General features: G+C 43.1%; 1 protein-coding gene across 9 annotated transcripts in view; it reads left to right on the top strand.

The window, feature by feature from the left end:
• Positions 1-12,177, top strand: part of LOC115102771 (protein cordon-bleu-like) — a 68,618-nt gene that overhangs the window by 22,630 nt on the left and 33,811 nt on the right. For 6 of the 9 annotated variants that reach the window (XM_029623056.2, XM_029623063.2, XM_029623071.2 and 3 more), the window contains 4 exons: positions 5,296-5,511; positions 8,460-8,670; positions 10,524-10,752; positions 11,675-11,719. In XM_029623056.2, the coding sequence (XP_029478916.2) occupies positions 5,296-5,511; positions 8,460-8,670; positions 10,524-10,752; positions 11,675-11,719 (701 nt within the window). Of the gene's footprint in view, positions 1-1,124; positions 1,274-5,295; positions 5,512-8,459; positions 8,671-10,523; positions 10,753-11,674; positions 11,720-12,177 lie in introns of those variants that run through there. The other 3 variants (XM_065008928.1, XM_065008937.1, XM_029623088.2) reach the window with 2 other exon arrangements.

A 12,177-nucleotide genomic window follows, 5' to 3' on the forward strand; every position in this document is an offset into this window, starting at 1 on the left:
ATTCGGGACAAAAAGTTAATTTATTTGCTCAAAGGGATGTTACATTAAAAAAAAAAATGTTTTACACCTCTACCAAACTGTGTCCTTCTTTGCTAGGCATTGAAAAACCTACCTTGTCTTTGTGATTTGTGTCTGTGCTTGAAATTCATTACTCGATTGAGGGACCTTACAGATATGAAATTAAGTTGAACCAACATGGAATAGACACTGAATTGACATTTGTGCCCTGTGGAAAGTTATAAACCGTCCTCAGATTCTCATCAGATCATCCAAGAAACCTCCAAGGTAACTAGCTAGCTAGCTTGTAATCCTGAAAGTATAGCCAACCCTATTATAATTGTTAGCTAAGATACAGTAATGTTACGCTAGCTAAATTATTTTGGGGGTTAATATAGAATTGGCTGGTGATATCACTGAGCTCAAGAGAAAATGAAACTGTCCTTGATTTACAGATGAGTTTCAAAGGAAGAGAACATAATTACATTTTCATGCATTTTGGATTACAATGTCCTTTTAAAAAGTCACTAGAAGTGACCTTCTCACAGTCGTTCAACAAAATCTTGTATGTGTTTCCATTGGATTTTGTGTTCAGTTAAAAAAACATCTTGGGTTGATTCCTTTCATAACTGGCCAATGAAGTGGAGAGAGCGGACTGAGTGGTTCTGTGAAAGGTCCATTTGTAACCCAGTCACTGATTATCACTGAGGAAGCTGCACTTACCGCCCAGCTCAGTAACGGAGTTTCCTTCTCTCTTTGGGAGACTCTCTCTTTGCCCGAAAAGGTTCTTTGTGTGTGTGTGTGTGTGTGTTGGCTGACTCAATGGGTCCTGGGCTGGAGACAAGGGCACACTAAGATCTGTCTTGAGCGGAGATGTGCAAGTTGTTGCCCCAATTTCAAACACACAGGTGCAGTGTCTACCTGACCCATTCATATTGGTATACCACACTACACTGGTTTTGATCGTGAAGTTCTTTTCATTTAATCGCCCTCTCTGTAGTGTTTGGAAAAATTGTTTTTCAATGGTTCAATTGCTCTGTGGCGGTGTATGGATGCCGGACTGAGTTATTAATAATTAATTTAGGTGAGGTTAGAGTCCAAGCACAGTGGTTTGTTGAATGTTCACATGCATGCCTACTCTCCACCTTCAAAGAACAAGGTGTCTTCAAGGCTCCTAGAAGAGACCTTTTCCCTGTAGTCCTTGGGAAGGATTTATAAACATAAACACGGACTGATATACAGAACGCTTAATCAAAAGCCCAAGGACTGACTTGACGTGAGTGGTGCAGATTTATCTCATACTGTTGTTTGCTCAGTAGGGAGAAAGTGTGTAGCTATTCAACATACCTAGAAGGGAAAAAGCATGAATCATTGTAAACTGTATATTATAGTCAAGATAATGGTGTGTGCTGAGACAAAGCTACAATTTGTTCCTCTGACACGTTTCAAATACTGTACATAGTCAGGTATGGTGAAAGTTAGGACCACTAATGATTTACATCCTCTTCTCTCAAAGTCCTGCCATCAGTGCAGTTAGCGGCATGTATTTTGGTGCAGTGTAGCGGTGCCGCCTGCGCTCAAGAAACGTTGAAAAGGTTTTTTATGCCTACTGTAATTGATATTGAAGCATGAAGCATTATACAGTAAAATGACAGACAATATAAAAACATTGTAATGCGACAGACATGAGTTTGGATGAATTGCAATGCATGCTGGTTATCTTTATCCTTGTGTGTTTAGATGGTTACATATCTGTACTGTATAAAATAATTGTTCTATTTATTTGCACACAAGAAACTACAAAACAATATGATAAAAGTTTAAAAGGCAAATGATAAGAGTATGTACAGGAGGGGTTAAAACCCAAAGGCTTGTGGAGCACCTCTTTTTAAATTTTTTTTTAAAAGTATTTATAAAACAAGATAACTGCGTTAAGTTTTTATAATAATGAACAAATCATGATAAGGAAATTCCTTGGTGTCAGATTTGAATGGAACATCACATCAACACGGACCATTGTGACCCTGACAACCAATAAACAACCTTTACATATCTGGAGACAGACTTGCTTTTAAGTAATCTCTCTGAAAGACAACATGCCATTCAAGTTGCCTCTATTATGTTTGTTGTCACCTATCCCAGCGCAAAACGGCAAAGTAGTGCGAAATCTTGTCTATTCTATTTCGCTTTCACCATGACGACCGGACTGCCTTTTCTGGGAGAAAACAACATTAATTTCTCTAGGTTGCCACAATCAGGCCAATCTGCAAATGACAATTTTGCTCTAAAATATCTGATTGTAAAACTAATCTTAACCCAAAACTTAGCCATACCCCTAACCTTATGCCTTAACTTCTTATGGCTTAGATCCCGCTAACGGGATCGATATGACAACAGGCAGTGAAAGTGCAGGGCGCCAAATTCAAAACAACAGAAATCTCATAATTAAAATGACTCAAACATACAAGTATTTTACACCATTTTAAAGATAAACTTGTTGTCAATCCCACCACAGTGTCTGATTTCAAAAAGGCTTTACGACAAAAGCACACCAAACGATTATGTTAGGTCTGCACCTAGTCACAGAAAAACACAGCCATTTTTGCAGCCAAAGAGAGGAGTCACAAAAAGCAGAAATAGAGATAAAATGAATCACTAACCTTTGATGACCTTCATCAATACATGTATTGTATTGTGATCTTCACAATACATGTATGTTTTGTTCGATAAAGTTAATATTTTTATCGAAAAATCTCAGTTTACATTGGTGCTTTACGTTCAGTAATGTTTTGCTTCCAAAACATCCTGTGATTTTGCAGAGAGCCACATCAATTTACAGAAATACTCATAATAAACATTGATAAAAGATACAAGTGTTATGCATGTAACTTTAGATAAAGTTCTCCTTAATGCAACCGCTGTGTCAGATTTCAAAAAAGCTTTACCGAAAAAGCACACCATGCAATAATCTGAGTACAGCGCTCAGACAACAAAACAAGCCATACAGATATCCGCCATGTTGTGGAGTCAACAGAAGTCAGAAATAGCATTATAAATATTCACTTACCTTTGATGAGCTTCATCAGAATGCACTCCCAGGAATCCCAGTTCCACAATAAATGCTTGATTTTTTGCTTGAAATCCATAATCTATGTCCAAATACCTCCTTTTTGTTTGCGCGTTTAGTACACAATCAAAACACGGAGCGTGGGCAAGTCCAGGCAAAAGTTCAGATGAAAAGTCATATTGCAGTTCGTAGAAACATGTCAAACGTGAGCATGCGTGATCAGCCCATGTCACTCTGGCAGACCTCTGACTCATTCAGCTCTTATTCCCTCCTCCTTCACAGTAGAAGCATCAAACAAGGTTCTAAAGACTGTTGACATCTAGTGGAAGCCTTAGGAAGTGCAATATGACCCCGTAGACACTGTATATTCGATAGGCAATGACTTGAAAAACTACAAACCTCAGATTTCCCACTTCCTCGTTGGATTTTTTTCTCAGGTTTTTGCCTGCCATATGAGTTCTGTTATACTCACATACATCATTCAAACAGTTTTTAGAAACTTCAGAGTGTTTTCTATCCAAGTTTACTAATAATATGCATATACACTGCTCAAAAAAATAATAAGGGAACACTTAAACAACACAATGTAACTCCAAGTCAATCACACTTCTGTGAAATCAAACTGTCCACTTAGGAAGCAACACCGATTGACAATAAATTTCACATGCTGTTGTGGAATTGGAATAGACAACAGGTGGAAATTATAGGCAATTAGCAAGACACCCCCAATAAAGGAGTGGTTCTGCAGGTGGTGACCACAGACCACTTCTCAGTTCCAATGCTTCCTGGCTGATGTTTTGGTCACTTTTGAATGCTGGCGGTGCTTTCACTCTAGTGGTAGCATGAGACGGAGTCTACAACCCACACAAGTAGCTCAGGTAGTGCAGCTCATCCAGGACGTCACATCAATACGAGCTGTGGCAAGAAGGTTTGCTGTGTCTGTCAGCGTAGTGTCCAGAGCATGGAGGCGCTACCAGGAGACAGGCCAGTACATCAGGACACGTGGAAGAGGCCGTAGGAGGGCAACAACCCAGCAGCAGGACCGCTACCTCCACCTTTGAGCAAGGAGGAGCAGGAGGAGCACTGCCAGAGCCCTGCAAAATGACCTCCAGCAGGCCACAAATGTGCATGTGTCTGCTCAAACAGTCAGAAACAGACTTCATGAGGGTGGTATGAGGGCCCGACGTCCACAGGTGGGGGTTGTGCTTATACAGCCCAACACCGTGCAGGACATTTGGCATTTGCCAGAGAACACCAAGATTGGCAAATTTGCCACTGGCACCCTGTGCTCTTCACGGATGAAAGTAGGTTCACATTGAGCAGATGTGACAGAGTCTGGAGACGCTGTGGAGAACGTTCTGCTGCTTGCAACATCCTCCAGCATGACCGGTTTGGCGGTGGGTCAGTCATGGTGTGGGGTGGTATTTCTTTGAGGGGCCGCACAACCCTCCATGTGCTTGCCAGAGGTAGCCTGACTGCCATTAGGTACTGAGATGAGATCCTCAGACCCCTTGTGAGACCATATGCTTGTGCGGTTGGCCCTGTGTTCCTCCTAATGCAAGACAATGCTAGACCTCATGTGGCTGGAGTGTGTCAGCAGTGCCTGCAAGAAGAAAGCATTGATGCTATGGACTGGCCCGCCCGTTCCTCAGACCTGAATCCAATTGAGCACATCTGGGATATCATGTCTCGCTCCATCCACCAACGCCACGTTGCACCACAGACTTTCCAGGAGTTGGCGGATGCTTTAGTCCAGGTCTGGGAGGAGATCCCTCAGGAGACCATCCGCCACTTCATCAGGAGCATGCCCAGGCGTTGTAGGGAGGTCATACAGGCACGTGGAGGCCACACACACTACTGAGCCTCATTTTGACTTGTTTTAAGGACAATACATCAAAGTTGGATCAGCCTGTAGTGTGGTTTTCCACTTTAATTTTGAGTGTGACTCCAAATCCAGACCTCCATGGGTTGATAAATTTGATTTCCATTGATAATTTTTGTGTGATTTTGTTGTCAGCACATTCAACAATGTAAAGAAAAAAGTATTTAATAAGAATATTTCATTCATTCAGATCTAGGATGTGTTATTTTAGTGTTCCCTTTTATTCTTTTGAGCAGTGTATTAGCAACTGGGCCTGAGTAGCAGGCAGTTAACTCTGGGCACCTTATTCATCCAAGCTACTTTACTGCCCCCAGCCATAAGAAGTGTTTAACCTCTGTCTGTCCCCCAGGAAGAGGATGAAGTCCCGAGCCCCTCCTCCGCCCCCGGCCCCCGAGCCCGCCCCTAGGAGAATCTTCCGTAACGCCGTGCCTGATGGGGGAGGCTCATCGCAGGGCAGTATGGGCAGCATGGTGATGGACACCAAGGAGAACATGATGAGGACTAGCGTAGACCTCCATATCACTCTGCCTCAAGGCTACCAGACCAGCAGCACAGTGGACGGCAGGTGAGAGGCAACACACGCACACACCAACACACACACACACACACACACGTCACATATGCACACGTACACATTACCCCTTCGACCCTCAATTCACAGATTCTGTTATGTATGTGGATGTGGCCCTGTTTGGTATCTGATCAGAGAGGCCTTTTCAAGGTTCCCTCAGTGGCCCAGAATCAGTATGTGAGAAGCTGACCTGCCAGAGCCGCTCTGGCCTTAATGAGGGTCTCTCATTCTTTCTGCTGGAGCAGTGAGTGAATCAGACCAGGCCATCCAGGACTCCAGCCCTCATGCAGAAAACAAGACAAGGGCCTCTGTTAATACTGTTAATGAGTGGCATGTGAGAGTTTCTAAAAGTTTTTTTTTTTTGTGAACCAATATTGGACAGTGATCCCAGGTCTGTCTGAAGTCTTGCTAACTGCTCTGGACAGAAAAAAACAGATCTGGGATCAGGCTCATACAGTGGCCGTCATCTCTCTCACTTGGGGCCGTCTTTTCCATTGCCTTTTACACAAAGAGTGATGCTCTTTGCCAAGTAATTTGGGTAACACTTCATCTGGATAGTCCATCTTTAGACTATCAGTAACATTTCAACTAGCTATCTATACTAAACAAAAATATAAACACAACATGTAAAGTGTGGGTCCCATGTTTCATGAGAAGAAATACAATTAACATTTCTAATACGAACAAAAAGCTTATTACTTTCAAATTTAATGCACAAATTTGTTTACATTACTGTTACTGAACATTTCTCCTTTGCCAAGATAATCCATCCACCTGACAGGCGTGGCATATGAAGAAGCTGATGCTGGGGACAATAAAAGGTCACTCCAGAATGTGTAGTTTTATCACACAATACAATGCCAAAGGTGTCTCAAGCCTTGAGGGAGAGTGCAATTGGCATACAGACTGCAGGAATTTCCACCAGAGCAGTTGCCAGAGAATGTTTATTTCTCTACCATAAGCCACCTCCAATATCGTTTTAGAGAATTTGACAGTACGTCCAACCGGCCTCACAACCGCAGACCACATGTAACCACGCCTGTCCAGGACCTCCACATCCGGCTTCTTCACCTGCGGGATGGTCTGTGACGAGCCACCCGGACAGCTGATGAGACTGTGGGTTTCATTTATTTAATTTAACTAGGAAAGTCAGTAAAGAACAAATTCTTATTTACAACGAAGGCCTACCCCGGCCTAACCCGGACGACACTGGGCCAATTGTGTGCCGCCCTATGAGACTCCCAATCACGGCCAGTTGTGATACAGCCTGGAATCATACCAGGGTCTGTAGTGACTCCTCTATCACTGAGATGCAGAGCCTTAGACCGCTGCGCCACTCGGGAGCCCCTTTCGTTTGCACAAACAAAGAATTTCAGCACAAACTGTAAGAAAGCGCCTCGGGGAAGCTCATATGCGTCCTCGTCATCCTCACCAGGGTCTTGACCTGCCTGACTGGTTTTCTGATCCACATCCATTTCCTTATATGAACTGTAGATTCACATGTTACTGAGCACAAATCACATCTCTAGCACTGACCTTAAACCTTATCTTAACCCTTATTCTTAACCTAACCCTAACCTTAGCATACAGTTGCTTATCAACAGATGGTCACACTATCTGTAGAGCATTTACAGATGAAAAATCTGCACAATCCAAATGAAGTGTGTGTAGCCGTCATTTGATTTATGGGAAATCAGTTTTGCTGTCTAAGTGCATGATAAAGCCCATGGGAGTTTCATCATTGTAATCACCTGGTTCATGTGTGCAGGAAGCAGTCAGACAACACCCTCTCCATTATGGTGTGTAAGGGTTTTGTCACACTTGTCACACTGTTTTCATTATGTTAGGGAATACAGATCAATGTGTTGTGTTTCCAGTGTCTTGTCAAAGCCTCATTTGCTAGCTAGGTATGTTATTCTAAGAAGAAAGTTGTAGTATTAATTAATATATTGTTATTTTCGAATGAACCGTAACTCCCCATCCTACAGCTAATGTGTACTGCATTATGATGCAGTTGTAAGACTTGTGATGAGCAACCTTTGCCCTGGTATTTGTGTTGGTTGTTCAGAGCAGCCCTTTAGCACTTTGGTCATATGAGCTGTCTTCTCCCAGCAGGCAGTAGAAAGCATCCTTGAGTTTCTCTCTGTCCTGGATTGACAGTTACCCTTTGACACCTCGTCAGTTGATGTTCTGTATTACATGACAGTTCATATGATGCTCAAAAACAGAACATTGTATCAGGATTTATTAAGACATTCTACATTCTCAAGTGAAGGATTTGGGACACTGGCTAGTAGACTGCAATTTTTACTAGCCCAGGTTACATTCTTCTAGCCAAATTTGTGACATTTGATATTAGAAATCCAAAATGTCACTTGCCTGATGGGCTAGTTTGGCACATTTTCTACTAGCCCCATCTGCAAAGTACTAGCCTCAGGCTAGCTTAATTTCCATTCCTGCATACATATATTATAGGTAGATCAGATGGGTAATTTATTGTCAATTGACTAAGGCTAGATTTCCTATCTGTAATTCATTTAACTTTCTAAAACGTCATTAAGTTCAGATCATTAAATCAGCCTTTTATGTACCAATTTGCAGGCTTATCTAATGCTGTAAGCCGAGCGGCATGAGTGCCTGCCTGTGCATCACCCAGTGTAATTACAGCTAAAGGAGGTAACCTTATCTGTCAGTCAAGTCACATCCCAAACGGCACCCTATTCCCTATATAGTGCACTACTTTTGACCAGAACCCATAGCGGTCTTGTCAAAAGTAGTGGTCCTTGGTCAAAGAAGTGCTCTAACTAGGGAATAGGGACTTACCTTGGTCTACTTTGTCCCGCTCCGCTCTACTCTGACGAGCCTATGACTCTACCTCCACCTGGCTTCCTGTCTGTGACTCCGCCTGGCTTCCTGTGCTGCTTTTGCCTTTCTGTGTGCAGAAAAGCGCTCATGGACCTGTTGGTGGATCTGTGCAGCCGGTACCACCTGAACCCAGCATATCACACCCTGGAGCTGCTGTCCAGCGAGGGCCTGTCTCTAGCCTTCAAACCCAACAGCCTGCTGGGGTCCCTGGACGTTGTTGCCATAAGCATCAGGGAGAAAGTGTTGCAGGACAAAGTGGTGCGGAAACCTCCGCCTAAAGTGCCAGAGGTGAGTACCTACTGATCCTGACACTGATATAGAGGTGTGTGTGTGTGTGTTTGTTTGTTACTGAGGATATGTAGCTGCATTGTGATTGAATAAGCAATTTGCTGTGTTTTATTGTAACCTGATTCATAGTTTTCCTCTGTTTAGTCTTTCATGAATGCACATGTATGTAGCACTTCATGAAGTTATTGGAAACGAGTTTGTTCTGGTCTGGGCCTTTTGTTGTTGTTGTAGTGCATGGGTGGGTATCGTTGACTTTTTTTGGGATACAATGAATAAGATGTTTTCAGCATTCATTGAACCTAACCTTTGACACCTGGGAAAGGTGATGTATGAATCTCTATGTAACCATTGCGATCGCCCTTCTTTACCTTTTGACACTAAATCGTTGCAGCAGGAAAGGCCACAAAACCCCGAAAGGGCTCATGCTAAGGTAGGCAGCAGGTGTTATAGAGCCAGTCTCTAAATCAGTGGGATTATTACCGGCTCTCGGTGGCTGATTGAGTGTCTTCTCGCTCTGTCTCCAGTGTCTCCTACCTACCTACCTATCTAGCATGTGAATTTTTCATGAGAGCCTTACCTTTAGTTACCATGCATTATTTCTACTCTACTCTCAGGCCTCACTGGCCCTGGTGGCCCTGCTCCCCCTATCTCCCTTTGACCTCCCTTTGGCTGATGGCCATAGTCTGACACTATTTCACTCTGAGTCATCAAAACTGTGGTTAACACTTTACTTAAAACCAACTGGTATAATGCATTATGATGTGCTTGTAATGCATTTTATGACTTGTAATAAGCATGTACAGTATAACCCCCCCTTTGAAACTGAGTGGTGTACATTTAAGTAAGCATACATAATAATCTATTGATTTCGATGTATGGATTTTTATGTATTCCACTAACATTTGATAAATTGTTGCCTAAAAATGCTTTGATTATTTTTACAAGTTGCCTCAGTAAGTATTAGCAAAGAGCCACACACAAAAACAGTTGTGCTTGTGATTGTTACACACTCTTGACTGGTAAGTGGTTGACATTATGTTTTCAGAAGGAGAGTCTTGAAGTCTGTACATTGTGTACTGGTGTGTGACTGTCATGGCCTCCGTGATAACAGTATCTTTGTGGTATGTCCCAAATGGCACCCTACTTCCTATATAGTGCACTACTTATAGTGCACTACCAGATCCCTATGGGACCTTGTTAAAAGTAGTGCACTATATAGGGAATTGTGTGCCATTTGGGATGTAAGCTGTGTTCTTCATAACAACCACCTCAACCCTCTTAGTGCTTCTTGCACTGTTGTTATGATCCCTCTCTATGGGTACACCAAACACCCTGGGACTGACCAGTCATTGGCTGCCCACACACAGGCCCTCTCTGTCAGGCCTCGACTTGGCTCCCAGCCTCAGTTACCTCAAAGTGCTAGTCTTGAATGACCCCCAGTCCCCCTCCCCTAGGTCTGTCAACAAATGTCTACATTCTAAGGGAAAAGCTGAAAGTAAAGCATAATCTCTTTTAAGTGAGGTGGAGTGAAGTTTTTAGTTAATCATGGTTTATCCCACGAGTCTGACACCCACCTTTTGTCTCTCCCTCTCTCTCAATATTTTCCATGCTAGTTTTTCCCATTGGATGTGTACTGCTGAGACCTTTTACTTTCAAGTCCCATTTAATTACTGAGCTTAGACCTGGGTTCAAATGGTATATTTTTGAGCGTTTGATTGAGCCTGCCTGAAGTGCCAGATCGGCAGACAAGCTCAAGGTCAAACGAATACTATTTGAATCTAGGAGGTTCTCTAATGCTCTCTAATACTGTATCCATCCATTGGCACTAAAGTCACTCTGTCTTCCCTGTAAAGAAAACGGTGCGTCTGGTGGTGAACTACCACAGGAGCCAGAAGGCGGTGGTGAGGGTGAGTCCCCTGGTGCCCCTGGAGAGCCTGGTCCCAGCCATCTGTGAGAAGTGTGAGTTTGACCCGTCCCATGTTCTGCTGCTGAAGGACAATGTCAGCAACCACGAGCTGGAGCTGGACAAGTGTCTGAGTGAGCTAGGCATCAGAGAGCTGTACGTACTGGACCAGACTCTTGGTAAATAAACCACCTTATACCCACATCTCCCTCCACCTCTTCCTATAGAATGGTGGCATATTTCTTGCCAACTCCTATGGTCATCCTATGGTCATTGGTACGACAATGATTTTATAGGAGTTGACAAGACAGCACAAACAGATCTGGGACCAGGCTACTCCACATCCTCACATGATGCCTACAGTGTTAGCCTGGTCCCAGATCAAATCAAGTTTGTAATGTTAAGGAGTTGACATTGTAGCAGAAACAGATCTGAGATCAGGCTAACTGTACCAACCAATCTCTGTTAACAAACTGTTACTGTTCCTCTTATTCTTCTCAACCTGTTTAATCGTATATTTAATTTGAGCTCTCTCCGTTGTTTTCTGTCACGCTTTTACACCCTGACTGCATCTATAATCAGCACTTACACGTGAGATTGTTTTGAATCAAAGTACCATGCATTACTTTCTTACTGCAGCTAGCTACATCTGTGCCTGTAATGTTTACATGGGGTGTAATTCAGTCTGGGCCAGTTCATCTTATCAGGGTGGCGCTGCAGAATAAATAATAAGTGAGCTTGTGTTTACATATTTGGTTAAATGAGCTTCGATAAGCACTTGCCCTCCAGGGTGTGTACTCTGCCCCCTATGACTCTGCCCTTAGAGAGGCAATATAGATGGTTAGTCATTCGAACACTACCTACAAAGCCTAGTGAGACGTACTGATGCTCGAGTTAAACTAGAGACAGTTGTCAAACACCTTAGTCAGTGTTGTTGGTAGTTTCACTGTTTCCCTCTTTTCTGTTAGGGCGGGTGGGGGATTGCATAGCCAAGGACATCGGAAATGCTGCATAGTTTTGATAAAGAGAGAATCTTTTATAGTTAAGGATGGTCTGCATTGTTACGGGCCCTTAATGTTGAAATCCTGTGATTATTTCCAGTTCGTCAACCTAAAATGGCTTCTGCACCTGCTCTAAATTACTCAGGTATTGCATACTGTCTGTATGCTGCTTATTGTTCCCGTCCACAATGCCGTAGTGACATTACCTGTAGCTTAACAGTCACTTGTACAGTCACATTAACCCCTGCTTATTGTTCCCGTCCACAATGCCGTAGTGACATTACCTGTAGCTTAACAGTCACTTGTACAGTCACATTAACCCCTGCTTATTGTTCCGTCCACAATGCCGTAGTGACATTACCTGTAGCTTAACAGTCACTTGTACAGTCACATTAACCCCTGCTTATTGTTCCCGTCCACAATGCCGTAGTCACATTACCTGTAGCTTAACAGTCACTTGTACAGTCACATTAACCCCTGCTTATTGTTCCCGTCCACAATGCCGTAGTGACATTACCTGTAGCTTAACAGTCACTTGTACAGTCACATTAACCCCTGCTTATTGTTCCCGTCCACAATGCCGTAGTGACATTACCTGTAGCT

The sequence above is a fragment of the Oncorhynchus nerka genome, linkage group LG3 (assembly GCF_034236695.1).
Source record: "Oncorhynchus nerka isolate Pitt River linkage group LG3, Oner_Uvic_2.0, whole genome shotgun sequence".
In the NCBI taxonomy this organism is placed as follows: domain Eukaryota; kingdom Metazoa; phylum Chordata; class Actinopteri; order Salmoniformes; family Salmonidae; genus Oncorhynchus; species Oncorhynchus nerka.